The 16,500-nt window shown below is 37.2% G+C and overlaps 1 protein-coding gene and 1 pseudogene across 7 annotated transcripts in view; one reads left to right on the top strand and one right to left on the bottom strand.

Annotated features, from left to right (window-relative positions):
* Positions 1–16,500, top strand: part of PRKDC (protein kinase, DNA-activated, catalytic subunit) — a 243,636-nt gene that overhangs the window by 3,732 nt on the left and 223,404 nt on the right. For 6 of the 7 annotated variants that reach the window (XM_032316858.1, XM_032316859.1, XM_032316857.1 and 3 more), the window contains exons 4-11: positions 2,968–3,042; positions 3,778–3,886; positions 4,431–4,543; positions 4,661–4,760; positions 11,030–11,085; positions 11,168–11,198; positions 11,768–11,925; positions 15,072–15,218. In XM_032316858.1, coding sequence (XP_032172749.1) covers positions 2,968–3,042; positions 3,778–3,886; positions 4,431–4,543; positions 4,661–4,760; positions 11,030–11,085; positions 11,168–11,198; positions 11,768–11,925; positions 15,072–15,218 — 789 coding nt within the window. The remainder of the gene's footprint in view (positions 1–2,967; positions 3,043–3,777; positions 3,887–4,430; positions 4,544–4,660; positions 4,761–11,029; positions 11,086–11,167; positions 11,199–11,767; positions 11,926–15,071; positions 15,219–16,500) is intronic. The other variant, XM_032316860.1, reaches the window with a different exon arrangement.
* LOC116575646 lies at positions 11,377–11,581 on the bottom strand (annotated as a pseudogene).

The following is a 16,500-nucleotide window of genomic DNA, read 5'->3' as shown; positions in this document are numbered from 1 at the left end:
CATCTGTATCTTTGGGGTAAATACCTAGTAGTGCAATTGCAGGGTCATAGGGAAGCTCTATTTTTAATTTCTTGAGGAATCGCCACACTATTCTCCAAAGTGGCTGCACCAACTTGCACTCCCACCAACAGTGTAAGAGGGTTTCCCTTTCTCCACATCCCCTCCAACACATGTTGTTTCCTGTCTTGTTAATTTTGGCCATTCTAACTGGTGTAATGTGATATCTCAATGTGGTTTTAATTTGAATCTCCCTGATGACTAGTGATGATGAACATTTTTTCATGTGTGTGATAGCCATTTGTATGTCTTCACGGGAGAAGTGTCTGTTCATATCTTCTGCCTATTTTTTTTTTTTTAAGATTTTTTATTTATTTATTTGACAGGCAGAGATTACAAGTAGGCAGAGAGGCAGGCAGAGAGAGAGGAGGAAGCAGGCTCTCCGCTGAGCAGAGAGCCCGATGTGGGGCTCGATCCCAGGAGCCTGGGATCATGACCCGAGCCGAAGGCAGAGGCCTTAACCCACTGAGCCACCCAGGCGCCCCAATTCTGCCCATTTTTTGATATGATCTGTTTTTGTGTGTTGAGTTTGAGAAGTTCTTTATAGATCCTGGATATCAACCTTTTGTCTGTACTGTCATTTGCAAATATCTTCTCCCATTCCGTGGGTCGCCTCTTTGTTTTCTTGACTATTTCCTTTGCTGTGCAGAAGCTTTTGATTTTGATGAAGTTCCAAAAGTTTATTTTCGCTTTTGTTTCCTTTGCCTTTGGAGACCTATCTTGAAAGAAGTTGCTGTGGCTGATATCAAAGAGATTACTGCCTATGTTCTCCTCTAGGATTCTGATGGATTCCTGTCTTTTATCCATTTTGAGTTTATCTTTGTGTACGGTGTAAGAGAATGGTCGAGTTTCATTCTTCTACATATAGCTGTCCAGTTTTCCCAGCACCATTTATTGAAGAGACTGTCTTTTTTCCACTGTATATTTTTTCCTGTTTTGTCGAAGATTATTTGACCGTAGAGTTGAGGATCCATATCTGGGCTCTCTACTCTGTTCCACTGGTCTGTGTGTCTGTTTTTATGTCAGTACCATGCTGTCTTGGCGATCACAGCTTTGTAGTAAAGCTTGAAATCAGGTAACATGATGCCCCCAGTTTTATTTTTGTTTTTCAACATTTCCTTAGCGATTCGGGGTCTCTTCTGGTTCCATACAAATTTCTGGATTATTTGCTCCATCTATTTGAAAAATACCGGTGGAATTTTGATCGGAATGGCATTAAAAGTATAGGTTGCTCTAGGCAGTGTAGACATTTTAACAATGTTTATTCTTACGATCCAAGAGCATGGAATGGTCTTCCATCTCTTTGTGTCTTCTTCAGTTTCTTTCATGAGTGTTCTGTAGTTCCTCGAGTACAGGTCCTTTACCTCTTTGGTTAGGTTTATTCCCGGGTATCTTATCTTTGTGCTATAGTAAATGGAATTGATTCTCTAATTTCCCTTTCTGTGTTTTCATTGTTAGTGTATAAGAGAGCCACTGATTTCTGTACATTGACTTTGTATCCTGCCACGTTACTGAGTTGCTGTATGAGTTCTGGTAGTTTGGGGGTGAAGTCTTTTGGGTTTTTCATATAAAGAATCATGTCATCTGTGAAGAGAGAGAGTTTGACTTCTTCACTGCCAATTTGGATACCTTTTATTTCTCTTTGTTGTCTGATTGCTGTTGCTAGGACTTCTAATACTATATTGAACAAGAGTGGTGAGAGTGGGCATCCTTGTCGTGTTCCTTATCTCAACGGGAGGGCTGCAAACTTTTTCCCATTGAGGATGATATTTGCTGTGGGTCTTTCATAGATAGATTTTTGTGAAGGTGAGGAATGTTCCCTCTATCCCTATACTTTGAAGCGTTTTAATCAGGAACGGATGCTGGATTTTGTCAAATGCTTTTTCTGCATCGATTGAGAGGAGGGGACTGGAAGAGATTATGCTGAGTGAAATAAGTCAAGCAGAGAGAGCCAATTATCATATGGTTTCACTTATTTGTGGAGCATAACAAATAGCATGGAGGACAAGGGGAGTTAGAGAGGAAAAGGGAGTTGGGGAAAATTGGAAGGGGAGGTGAACCATGAGAGACTATGGACTCTGAAAAATAATCTGAGGGTTTTGAAGGGGTGGGGGGTAGGAGATTGGGGGAACCTGGTAGTGGGTATTAGAGAGGGCATGAATTGCATGGAACACTGTGTGGTGCAAAAATAATGAATACCGTTATGCTGCAAATTAAATAAATAAACAAACAAACAAACAAATAAATAAATAAAATAAGACTTAGAAGTTAAGAAACTTCACCCAAAACTTGGAGCCAAGTGGCCTCTTTCTAGACTGAACTATTCTGTGGAGTCCCAACCATTCTTCTTTGAATTGCTTTAGTTACCTTTTTAAATTTTTTCATGCTTGCTTTCTTGATATATGGCAACAAGTGCTATGGAAAGTATGCAAGGAGGCATAACTGTTTTCTTTTTAATCCTGCTCGGTGTCTCTTTACTTTGTGTTTTGTGATTATTATTGATATTATTACCGTAACATACTACATAAATATCTTCAGTAATTTTTAATCTGTGTTTATATACTCTAATATTATATTTTTCTTTTTAAATTTTTAAAAAATTTTAATTTATTTTTTAAATTTCTTTTCAGTGTTCCAGAATTCAGTGTTTATGCACCACACCCAGTGTTCCATGCAATATGTGCCTTTCATAATACCGACTATTAGGCTCACCCAGCCTCCTACCCCACCCCCCAAAACCCTCAGATTGTTTTTCAGAGTCTACAGTCTTAATATTATACTTTTAACAGCTGAATACTAAATTGTAGTAGGTTATATATAGGTATTGCTCCTCTCAGAGATGGATTTTTAGCTCTTGTGAAGAACTAAGATGTTACTGATGATTTTGGTATCTCTCCTTTTAAAACCTAGAATACTTGTACCAGTGTTTACACAAAGGATAAAGCTGCTAAATGTAAAATCCCAGCCCTAGATCTTCTTATTAAGGTAATTTTATTATTTCTAAGTACATGTATTTCATATTAAGCATATAACTTAAAAAGCAGAAAATTAAGAGTTTTAAGTTATGTTTTGAGTGAGAGATGTTGGGAGGCTAAGCTTTAGTCACTCTGATATACGGACAAGATTTTCTGATCATCACCTGTTAATACCGTGGTCTTTTGCTCTCAGTCTATTCTGGGTAGCAGAGGAAGGATTTTGAGTTGTGAGGGGAATTAAGAGGAACAATCATTACCCTGACTCTTAAAAACTAAGGCTTCTAAGAGTTGCCAGGATCCACATCATTGTAGCTTTGAGTTCTTTCGTAAACCATACCATGAAAATGGGCCTGTCTGTATGTTGTGTTTAAGTGCTTCTTGGGTGTTCACGCTCACCTGTTTTATCTTTCAGATGCATCTCTTTTATTGCATCTTTATTTTAGAATTCATTTAGGTTTGTTATTCCTTGTCTTAAGTGCCTCGGAGAGAATGGTTCTAGTCATATTATTGGTTTCTTGGGAAGGTAAACTTAAGTCTACAGCCACTTTCCCTTGGTATCCCCTGTCTTCTACCACCTGCCTCAGCCTCCACCTCCCAAATAATCAGGCTAGATAGGAGTGACAAGAGGCCAAGGAAATCTCTTAGAGACACATGATTCTGGAGCTTTGTTGTATAGAAACAGTGCAGAAGAGGAAGCCTTGTCATTCTTTTCTTGTTTAGACAATGCTAGTTTGTATTATTTTAGTTACTTCGGATTTTAAGAAGTTCTAGACTCATGGATGAATTTAGAATTGGAGAGTTATTTAGCAAATTCTATGGAGAACTCGCATCGAAAACAAAAGTACAGGATACAGGTGAGATGCATTCAAATGTTATTTTTAAATATTTTAACAAATTGACTTGCAAAAATTAGTGTAAAATTTAATGTTTTTCTCTACTAAAGCATATATGTTTTACAGATGAATCCTTTTTGCTGAAAACAAACCCAAATGGAAATAGATAAAAACATGTGAATACTTCTGCAAGTTTAATCTTTATGAAATGATTTATTTTATTTTATTTTAAGTAGGCTTTACACCCAGTGTGAATCCATGACCCTGAGATTAAGAGTTGCTGGCTCTACTGACTGAGCCAGCCAGGTGCCCCATGAATTGATTTCTTTAAGTAGAAAGCTCACAAAAGAAAAGAAAAGAAAACTCACAACACATATCAAATGTTACTTAGTTTATGATAGTAGATTGGCATAAAATTTATCAGGAAAGATTCTGGTATATAAAACTAGATATTTTCTATGTCTTACTATGAAATTCCTTTTGAACTAAATATTCTCTAATTTTGTTCATACATTTTTGTTTATTTAAATGTAATTTTTGGTCTTATCTAAAATTTATTTTTCAGTTTTGGAAAAAATATATGAGCTTCTGGGAGTATTAGGTGAAGTTCATCCTAGTGAAATGATAAATAATTCAGAAAAACTGTTCCGGGCTTTTCTGGGTGAACTTAAGACCCAGGTATGGCAAACTGTATGCTCCTGTGCTCCCAAAGATTTGCTTGTGTTTTTTGCCTTTAACGAGAGCTTCTTTAAAACTCTCTCTCTCTCTCTCTTTTTTTTTTTTTTTTTTTTTAAGATGACATCAGCAATAAGAGAGCCCAAACTGCCTGTTCTGGCAGGGTGTCTAAAGGGCTTATCTTCACTCATGTGTAACTTCACCAAATCCATGGAAGAAGGTATTGTTTGACTTCATTTGATTTTCTTCTTAGTTCAAAAACTGTAATTTAGGGACGCCTGGGTGGCTCAGTGGGTTAAAGCCTCTGCTTTCGGCTCAAGTCGTGGTCCCAGAGTCCTGGCATGACCAGGGAATTGACATTGGTAAATCTACCAACCTTATCCACATTTCACTAGTTTTATGAGCACACCTTTGCCTGTATTTCATTCAATGCAGTTTTATCATGTACAGATTTGTGTATGAATGACCATAGTCAAGATACTGAACAGACCATCACCATAAGCCCTCCAGCTATCCTTTAATAGCCGCAGCCACCTTTCTTCCCCACCCATCCACCCCAAATCACTTCTTTTTGACTTGTGAGTGTGCTGCTAGAAAGTGCAAATATCTGTTGGAGTTCCTGCTTTTGTTTTTTGAGGGATATACCCAGAAGTGGAGTCATTGGGTTATATGCTAATTCTGTGTTTAAATTTTTGCCATGTTGTTTTCCAGAGCAGCTAACAACAATTTTATATTCTCACCAACAATGTGTAAGGATTCCAGTTACTCCATATTCTTGCCAGTACTTGATATTTTCTTGTTTTTGATAATAGCCATCATAATGGGTATGAAGTCGTATATCATTGTGGTTTTCATTTCATTTTCCTTATGACTAGTGATGTTGAGTGGCTTTTCATGTGCTTATTGGCTGTTTACATATTTTCTTTGGAGAAATGTAATTTAAGTTCTTTGCCCAGTTTTTTAATGGGATCATTTGACTTTGATTTGAATTGTAGGAGTTCTTTAGGTATTCAGATATCAATTCCTTACCAAATACGTGATGTGTGTTTTCTCTCATTTTATAGGTTGCCTTTATGTCCTTTGATGTGTGAAGGTTTTTTATTTTGATGAAGTCTATTTATCTGTTTTTTCTTTTGTTGCCTGTGTTTTTGTCATGTCCATGAAATCATTGCCAAATCACTTTTGAATTGTTTATGTGCCTATGTAAAAACTTACTTGGGGTGTATATTTGAGTTTGTTCTATTTCTCAAGTTCTCTATTCTGTTCCATTGGTCTATGTATATATCCCTCTGCCAACAGCACACTATCTTTTTGACTATAATTATACAGTAAGCATTAATGTCGAGTAAAGCCCTCCCATTTTATTCTTTTTCAAAAGAACTGCCTTTTTTTTTTTTTTTTAAAGATTTTATTCATTTATTTGTCAGAAAGAGAGCACGCACAAGCAGGGGGAGCGGCAGGCAGAAGGAGAAGCAGGCTCCCCACCAAGTAAGGAGCCTGATGTGGAACTCAGTCCCAGGACCCTGGGATCATGTCCTTAGCCAAAGGCAGACACTTCACTGACTGAGCCACCCAGGTGTCCCCAAAAGAACTGCTGTTGAAATAATTTATTTACTTATTTTTAAAAAATATTTATTTATTTGGTAGAGAGAGCAAGAGAGAGGGAGCACATCCGGTGGGGGCAGGGGGAAAAGGAGAGGCAGAGGGAGAAGTGGACCACCCCTTGAGCAGGGAGCCTGACTGGGGCTCAATCCCAGGACCCCAGGATCATGACCTGAGCCAAAGGCAGAGGCTTTACTGACTGAGCCACCTAGGTGCCCCATGAAATCATTCAAGTGCTATCGTTTTCCATGTATATTCTAGAATAAGTTTGTATCTACAAAACATTTTCCTTGAATTTTGATAGTCCGTGCATTAAACCTGTATATTAATCAGGAGAGAACCGACATCTTTGCTATGCTAAATTTTCCAATCCATAAACACAGTTTATCTCCATTTATTTAGGTTTATTTAGGTTGATTTATTTGTTCTTTGATTTCTTCCATCAACATTTTGTAATTCTTAGGATACAGATTCTTGCCTATGAATTTTAAAGTTTGTTTAATATGCTTTTCTTTATAGTTATAATGTTTCCTTGTAATATGTCAAAATTAAAGTTTTAGAGGATAGTCAAGCTAGGATGGCATTGTATGCATTATGAAATTCATTTCTTTTTAAAAAGCAATGAAAGCTTTTAACCCTAAAATATTCTTTAAATGGCGAAAAATTCTCTATTTGCTATTTCTTACCATTTCTACGCAAGTAATTGCCAAGTTTTTCTACTTCCTGTGTGTTTGCTTTAGTTAAGTTGAAACTTATGAAATACCAATATTCAGTATTTTTATATTCCAACATCCATTGATTTTTTTTTTTTTTTAAAGATTTTATATATTTATTTGACAGAGATCACAAGTAGGCAGGGAGGCAGGCAGAGAGAGAGAGAAGTAGGCTCCCGCCGAGCAGAGAGCCTGATGCAAGGCCGGTCCCAGGACTCTGGGATCATGACCTGAGCTGAAGGCAGAGTCTATAACCCACTGAGCCACCCAGGTGCCCATCCAATGATTTTTGACCTACCAAAACAGCAATTGCATGTTTCAACCTAATATTTTTACTCATCCCTCTATTGCTTACCAAGGATGTTATAGTAGCTCTATGTGATTTCTCGTCTCTTGCTTTCTCTCTCATCTGTCCCGTATTCTGTTACCAGCTTCCCATTTCATCAGGTTCTTGCTCACAGAACACCCATTTGAAACTTTAATGATTTCTCTGAGATCACTTCCTCTGGCTTCTGTGTTCTGTTACAGCACTTCCTACGATGTATTTTTAATTTAGCAGGTTTTATGTTTATTTCTGTCACTTGCACCTGCTCGCAGGTGATGTTGTTGATTTGTCTTTATATTTGCGTTTGGTATTAATTGATACTCAGTGAACACGTATAGCCTAAGAAAAATACCTGCACTTTTTGCTCTTTTACCCTTGCTAAAGACTATTCTAGAATAGTTGCAAGGCAAATTCCAGTAATAGCTCTCTAAGATGGGTAATAATATCTATGTTTCTAGATTAGGAAACTAGAACTAAGACATTACTTGCCCAAAGTCACAAAACTGATGTGGTAGCAGAGTAATGGCTCCTAGTGATGTCCTCATTCTAATCCCCTGAAGCCTGTGGAAAAGGAACACAGCCCTGCTGACACCCCCACCTATTTTTTTAACATATAGTGTATTATTTGTTTCAGGGGTCCGGATCCATGATTCATCAGTCTTACACAATTCACAGCACTCACCATAGCACATATCCTCCCCAATGTCCCATCACCCAGCCTATCCCTGCCACTGCTCTCCACTCCAGCAACCCTTAGGTTGCTGAGATTAACAGTGTCTTATGGTTTGTCTCCCTCTCTGATTTCATTCCATTTCATTTTTTCCCCTTCTTCCCCTATGATCCTTTCTGAAATTCCACGTATCGGTGAGATCATATGATAATTGACACCCTGATTTTACCTCAGTGAGACCCATTTCAGATTTCTCATCTCCAGAACTTGATAGTAACAAATTTTTTCTTTTAAGCCACCCACTTTGTGATAGTGACAACAGCAGTAGTAAATTATATAACCAAAAATTGGTAAAACTTTTTGATAGTTTTTCTGTCATCCCATAATCCTGTGACATTGAGCACTAAAAACTAATACTAATGTTTTCATTCATACAGTATGTGTTTCTTAGGTGCCCTCTATCTAAAGAATGATGAATTAGGTGTTAGATTCATTGATCAGAATCGTCAGATTCCTCCCATCATGAACTCAGTTTAGTAGAGGAAACACAATAAATAGATGAACAAGGTATTACAGATTTCAGGGTTCAGTGATGCAAACAGGTTGGGTACATTGAAAGGAATATCAGAGTGTGGAGAGGTAGAGGATGTATGTAGCCTCCTAGTTCTTTGTGAGGAGGCAACAAGAACCTAAGAAGGCCTGCAGGATGGCAAGGAGACAGCTGGGAAAGAGCTCAGAAGAGCATGCTCGTTAAAGGGACCATTAAGTACCCAGGCCTCAAACCTAGCCAGCACACAGTGGTCAGAAGGGTTCAAGAGAACTGGCGTGTCTAGAGCACAGTGGCACACAGAGTGCCTAGGGAGAGATTGCGTAGGATATGGGGTCAGTGTGTAAGGGCATTCCAAGCTGGAATTTTATTCCTAATGGAATGAGAAACTGTATTTTTTCTCTAATGAATAGGTTTGGGCTAGTTGATGTTCTGCAGAGGTCTACCTGACTGCTATTGGATGTAAGATTTGTTTTGGTATAGGATTGAGAAACTTTGCTCTTGAGTGTGGTCCAGTGGTATTTAAGTTGGGTGGGGCAGGTTTCAGGCAAAACCTGGCTTTTGTTTTGGACATGTGTAGCCATAGATTCTGTAGAATATCTCAGCTTAGATGTTAGGGGTACAGTTGTATATGTGAGACTGGGTCTTGCAGGAGAAATTAGACTTTAAGATACAAGTTTGGAAGTTTTCAGCATAGAGGTAATATGTGAAACTGTGAGTGTGAGCAAGTTTAGCTGGGGAGCAGGTGCAGAGAGATGGGCAAGGATGTAATGTGCTTTGCTCTGGGTAGAGTCTCAGTGCAAAGCCACCAGAGTGGCCCCAGCTGTAGTGTAGGTCCGCGAAGGTTCATTTGAGTGTTAGAAGATAAGCTGGACAGAGCAGATTAAGGGTTTAGTAGGGCAAAGACAAGGTGGAATGGAAGGGAGGAAGTAGAGGCTATCTGTAGAAAACCCTTTAGAGAAATCTTAACAGAGGAGACCAAAGACATGTATAGCTGAAGGGAGACAAGGTGATAAGAGAGGGTTTTTAGAAGTAAATACCAGAATCTGTACACTTACGTTCCTAGCAATATTATCTATAATAGTTAAAAGGGAGTAATAACCTAAGTGTCCATCAGCAGTTGAATGGATAAACAAGTTAGTATATCATTCAGCAGAATATTACTCAGCCTTAAAAAAGGAAGGAAACACTGTCCTATGCTACAACATGTGGATTAGAGGACATTATGCTACGTGTGGCAAGGTATAAATACTGAATGAGGTACCAGGAACAGGGAAGTTTATAGGTTCAGAAAGTAGAATCAAGGTTGCCAGGGGCTAGGGGTCAGGGGAATTAATGTTTAATGGGTACAGCCTTTCTGTAGGAAATGATAAAAATGTTTTGGGTAGAGAGAATGGTAGTGAGTACACAACAATGTATATGTATTTAACCCCACCGAACTGTACACTTATACATGGTTAACATGGTAAATACTATTATATATTTTACCACAATAAAAAAGTAAATACAAGAGCATGCTCCTCGAGATGGTCAACTAGAAAGCAGAGATGGACATAGCAGACAGTGGGAGGCAGAGCCTGGCAAAGGTCACGGAGGCAGTGTCCATTCCCACTACTGAGAGCTCAGGCCCTTGCATTCCTGCACCTCACTTTGTTCACCTGAGTTCACCCATTCTAAACCAGCTGTGTGCTGGCAAGTACCTCATGCCCTTGAGTCTATACACCTGTATCTACATGGTCACTTTCTATTAGTATTAGAATGACCTTTTTAAAAAATTTGTTCCATCTTTTTAGGCCCAGCTCAATGCTGCCGTTGTCTTTAAAGCCTGTCTGAATACTAATAGCCAAAAGAAATCTCTTCTTATATTAGATACAAGGAGCTTTTAAGTTATCTCTTTTATGGCATTATTCTACAGACATGCTGACCTCTGACCCCTTTTCCCTCTATCTTCTTTCCCAGTTGGGCTCAGTTTTTAAATATATCAGTCCTTTAGATTAAAGTAAACAATTCTTGAGCCTCTGCTGTTTGCAAGTCACTGTTAACAAGGGTAGAGAAGTTAGTGATGAGTAAAGCTTGATTTCTGGACAGCTGCAGTGAATACTGGTGGGAGACAGTTAAATAATTGTGATGTCTGTAGGTCAGGATAAGAGTCTTGGGATATTCTTGGATAGTGGTTTTATCTTTAGGTGACAAGTTCACTAAGGTCAAAGATCATATTTTATTCATGTTTGTAATTTGGTATACTATGTGCTAAATAAAAGCCTGGCAGCGTAAGGATAATGATCATGTGCTTGGCCTTATATAATCCTCCATACAATTCTCAAAGAGGCTATATAGTGTCTCTTTTTGTAGATAAGAAAATTGAAGCCCTGAGAGATTACCTAATAGAACTTGTAAGTGATGAGGTGGAATTGAAACTCATGTCCTTGTTACACATTCTCTTCTTACTTTACGATGGTAATAACTGCAGCAGTCATAGCTTGCAACTCATCAGCTGAAATGAATGATAGAAGATGTGATTCCTGCATTTGAGCTGTATGAAATAAAGCTGTTTGTTGTAAAGCATTTGTGAGGTTTGTCAGATGATACTGTTGGGATTTGTAATGAAGGCTTCTTTTTGTTTTTTTCCCAGATCCCCAGACTTCAAGGGAGATTTTTTATTTTGCACTAAAGGCAATTCGTCCCCAGGTGGGATTAATATTACTCTAATTCTTTCATTGCTGAGACTTGAAATTGTTGAACATTGATGGTAATTTTTTTTTTTAAATAGATTGATCTGAAGAGATATGCGGTACCCTTAGGTAAGATTGTATATTTAACAAGATGGAATATTTCAGATTTTTAAATTAATGTCTTGAGTAAACTTTTGCTTAAACTGTGAGTGAGCCTATGCATGATATTGTCTCTGATGTTTCATGTACAGTTACTTACAGGGAGGCTCTTGGAGACTTTGTTTTTAGAGTGCAAACTGGTTAGATGGTCACACTTAGAATACATGATTTTAAAAAAATTACTTTAGAGCATCTTTTATGGGATCCAGAGTGTTTGATGCTGACTTTATCTAAATAAACCCTGATCCTACTCTTGAACTTTGTTTTGGGGGACATTGGCCTATCGATTTAATTATTAATAATCGTGCCTCAGATAAACCTCATTGGCTACGATACTACCACTGTGCAAAGCTTGGCCTATTGATTCAAATGAAGATTGGTGGTGTTAGAACTCTGATCAAGATCCCTAAGTTATTATAGTATAATGATAGTGGATCTTCCTGAACAGTTTTAGTTTTTATATATACTTAAAGCTTTCTTAGTTTTTTATTTTGCTTTCTGTTGTTCTATTTTAAATATCATGGTTTTTGCAATTTCAGCTGGCTTATGCTTATTTACCCTGCATGCATCTCAGTTTAGCACCTGCCTTCTGGACAACTACGTTTCTTTATTTGAAATATTGTCAAAATGGTGTAGCCATACAAATGTAGAATTGAAAAAAGCTGCACATTCAGCTCTGGAATCTTTTCTGAAACAGGTATTCAACTTCGATTTAAAAGTTTTTTTTCCATGCAAAAAATCAAATTTCAGTTTTGTGCCTGCACATTTGAAAAATGAATAGAGGTTGATCTATTAGCTTCTGTAGTATTTAAATTATAAAAAGCTTGATTATTAATCAGCCACATGGGTGGCATCAGGACTGAAAGAAAGGTAGGAAGATATCAGATCTGATCATAGCCACAGAGCCAAGACTGAGGGAGTCTAACGGGCATGAAATATGGCAATGATGAGGTAGAAGGAAGGAAGGCTGGGGAGTCAGGGATTTTGGAGCCAGGTGCAGCCACGTGGGGGTGAGGAAACATCTCCTGAGAGGTGAGGGCCCGCTGTCATATTAAGATGTTTGTGTTCCACCTTACTTCAAGAAAAAGAAGAATCCATTTGCCCTTGTGTATTTTCCATCTAGTTAGGATGTGATTGTAGAATTAAGAATGCTAGAGGGAATGTACTTGTGGGTCTGAGCATTCAAAGGTATCTAGAAATACCTGCTGTTTAGGCCAGGTGTTACGGACTTAGGCTGGTTGAGTTGTTTCTGTTGGAAAACTCTTCAGGATTCACCAAAAGTTTGTGGTAGTTAAATGGAGTTAAATTTACAAACTATTCCATGAAGACTATCTGAACTGTAGCACAGACAGTATCCCGTTGCAGGGATATACACAGAATGTTTATAGACATTTGGGTTGTTTCCAACTTGGGGCTATTTTAATTAAAATAGTTAAGAACATTGTGATGGAGTGTGTGTGTGGACATATGCTTTCACTTCTCTTGGGTAAAAGCGTAGAAGTGTAATTTCTGGGTCATATGATAGATATATATTAAACTATAAGAAACTGCTGAACTCTTTTCAAGCTTGTTGCACCAGTTTAATTCCCACTAGCATTGCATGGGGGTTTCTGTCAGCCCATATCTTCATCAACACAAGGTATTGTTGGTCTTTTTAATTTTATCTCTCTCATGGGTATATGATGTTACCTTACTGTGGTTATAATTTGAATTTCCATGGTGACTGTTGATAATGATCTCTTTTCCTGTATTTAGTAGCCTTATATTTTGTGAGGTATTCATTCAGATATTTTGCTTATTTTAAAATTAGGTTGTATGTCTTTTTATAAATGAGTTGTGAGGGTTCTTTACATCATTGGGATACAAGTCTTTTTCTAAAAATATTGCAAATAATTTCTCTTCTATGGCATCTTTGAAAAATCAGATATTTTCTTAGCAGGATCTTTGAAAGAGCAGATGTTTTAAAGTTTAAGTCCAGTTTACCAGTTTTCGAACCTGTTTTCCTTTCCATGTCCTAAGAAATTTTTGCCTATCTTATGGTTATAGAGATTTTCTTCTAGTTTTCTTCAAGAAGTCTTAGAGTTAACAGTTTTATAGTCTGTAGTCCATTTTGAATTGGTTTTTGTGTACAGTATAAAGTAAGGGTTGGAAGTTGATTTTTCCCTCCTAATTTTAGCTGTGAGCATCATTTGTCGAAAAGACTCTTCTTTCCCCAGTGACTTACCTCTGTATCTTTTTCAAAAAAGCAATTGATAGGTTTATTTGGTGGGACTCTCTATTTTGTTCCATTCATCTGTCCTTACATCAGTACCTCACTGTCTTGGGTATTCTAGCTTTATGTTAAGTGTTGAAATTAAGTGATGGGTGTCTTCCAGCTTCTTTCTTTTCCAATATTATTTTGACTATTGTATGTAAATTTAAAAAAATTTTTTCTGAGGGAAAGAAATTTTTCATAGATTTCTATAAAGTTCTTATAAACATTATAGGATAGCAGCATAGAATTCAAAAAAATGCAGAAGGGTACAAAGAAGACTTAAAATCTTCTGAAATCCTACCATTAAGGAAAAAAAAAAGAATCACCATTTTTGTAGCATTGCTCCTAGACCTCCCCCTCTCTTTCTCTGTTCCTTACTCTCCTTTTTCTCTCCCACCTTACCTCCTTTCATTTCATTTCTTCTCAAGGAATATTCATAATTTCCATGACTTTATGATTTTTCCATTGTGTTGGATATGTTTTCCTGATAGTGCATTGAGAGCTGCACGATTAATTTGTAATGGCAGTATAACTGATAAAATTATATTTAAGTCATATTTGTCCTCTGCTGTTGGATAATTCTTTCCAACTTTTTGCTACTATATGCAGAGAACAATTTGATAATGTATAAAAAGAATGTTTGCTGAAAACATAATAATGAAAATTAGAAACAATTTATAAATTATAAACATTATAGTATATTCATAAAGTGAAAAACTATTCTGTGATTAAGTAAGTTGGTGGTGTTTCCTAACATCTTGAGGAACATGTTCCTGATACACTTGTGAAGAAGGAGATTTTGAGGCAGTATGTATGATACCCCATTCTTCTAAAGTAAATGGGGTTTCATGCAGGCTTAGGGTGTGTATATTGGGAGGTTGACTGTGAAAGGTAGATACCTTTTTTCTGCCTTTGATAATTATCTAGATTCTTTCCTTACTTGTCTTTGTGGACAGTCTTTATGCTGAAATTAGGAATGATTTTTTGAACGTTTATATTAGTTCTTAAATTTAGGTTATTGTCACAGTATGGTAGATGGAGATCAACTTGCTTCTCAGAGTACTTTTTTCCCTTGCCTCACTTCATTCAAGCTTTACAATTTGTAGCTTACTTTTTTGAAAGATGAGATGCTTGTGTTTCTTTCTGATTGTAAGTCCTGAGCTCTGTTTTGTATGTTGCTCTACTGAGACATTGAGTCTTTTAATTCTAAACTCGCTAGCCACTGGGACTACACAACTCTACACCATGCTATGAATTATAGAAAAGCTCTAAGTATGCTTTCTGTTGTTCATCGGGGAGCCTAAATTCAAAACCTGGTTTTTGTGCCTGTCTTCCTGCATTGGCATGGTCTCTTTCAGTGCCTTTCTCTAGGAAAAATACATCACATGTAATAAGGAGAGTGTCTTTTCTCAACTTGATGCAGACTAAGTAAATTGAAATGTAATTATTTATCAATAAAAGTGATTGTATAGAATTATGACAACGCATTGATAATATCTAATTAAATAATTCTAGCCTTTTTACATTTTAATAGATTCCTTTGTTTTGCTATTAAATATTTCTAAAAAGTAAATATTATGCAATTGCAGATTTCTTTTATGGTGGCAAAAGATGCGGAAATGCATAAGAGTAAGCTACAGTACTTTATGGAGCAATTCTATGGAATCATCAGGAACATGGATTCAAACAGCAAAGATTTATCCATTGCAATTCGTGGATATGGACTTTTTGCAGGAGTATGGCTCATTGATTTATTCTTTTTAGTTTCATTTTGAGTGTTTAAAGGAATATAATTTATTGCATTTTTGAATAGCATCTCACACTTATGACAATATTGTTGTTACTTGCTTTATTGTTAACTTGTTTATTCAATCCCAGCTATGTACTAGGATTCTGTATACATATTATCTCAAATTTTCATAACTCACCTACAGGCTTTTAGGACTATTGTTCCAGTTTACAAATGAGGAAACTGAGACAGAGAGAAATTAGGTAATTGTCAAAGGACACTCAGTTAATAATTGACAGAGCCAAGATATAAATTCAAGCCTGAAGACTTGAAACACCATGTTTTTTCTACTGTGCTATGCTATCCTTTATTTATGAAGTAAAATTATAGTTAGTTGGTATCACTCAGTGTTTTAGAAAGATGTTCTTATGACAGAAGTGTATTTAAGAATATTGATGGGGTGCCTGGGTGGCTCAGTCAGTTGAGTGTCTGACCCTTGATTTCCGCTTAGGTCATGATCTCAGCGTTGTGAGATGGAGCCCCATGTTAGGCTCTGTGTGTGGAACCTGCCCAAGCTTCTCTTTCTCCCTCTCCCCCCTTCTCTGTCACTCCTCATCCTCTCTAAAAAACCAAAATAAGCATAAAAAAGAATATTGATAGTAACTATAGTTCTTTCCCTCTTAGTGGATCTCTGCAACTTCTACCTTACAGAATAAATTACTTGCTACCTCTCTACAAGAGCTACCCGTCAGTGTCTACTCCCTTTTTCCAGGGAGGAGAGTCCCTGTTCCCAGCTTTCTACTCTCACTACTGATTCCATTTCTGATCATTTCTTCATTTGCTTCCAAATAATCCTTCCTCCTCTTGCTCTTTTTAATCTTCATCTTCATTTGTCTCTGTTGGCTCCTTTGATTATATATAGGGCAAAAGAACCAGTATGTGAGAAGGCTCAAAGGTAAAAGAGAACATGGAATTTTCAACTTTATATACTATGGTTTCAACAACTTCAGCTAGTTCACTGTAGTTAGAGTATGTTCACAGTGTAGCTGGAGCATGATAGACAAAAAGGGAGAGGACTCTAAAAAGATTAACTATTCAAATCCTCAGGGAAGCTAGATGAGATTAAAGGTCCAAAGAAGCCTTTGAAAAATCTGAAGCTGGTAAGAGCATTATCAGATTTGTGAGTTACAAAGATTGCTTTGGGTGTAGTGTGTAGCATAGTGTAGTAGCATATTCTAGCTTTGAGTTCTCAGGTTCCCCCTCTAGGTGACCAGCCTCATGGAGCATAG

This window comes from Mustela erminea, chromosome 16 (assembly GCF_009829155.1).
Source record: "Mustela erminea isolate mMusErm1 chromosome 16, mMusErm1.Pri, whole genome shotgun sequence".
NCBI lineage: Eukaryota > Metazoa > Chordata > Mammalia > Carnivora > Mustelidae > Mustela > Mustela erminea.
This window is presented reverse-complemented; position numbering and strand designations above follow the sequence as displayed.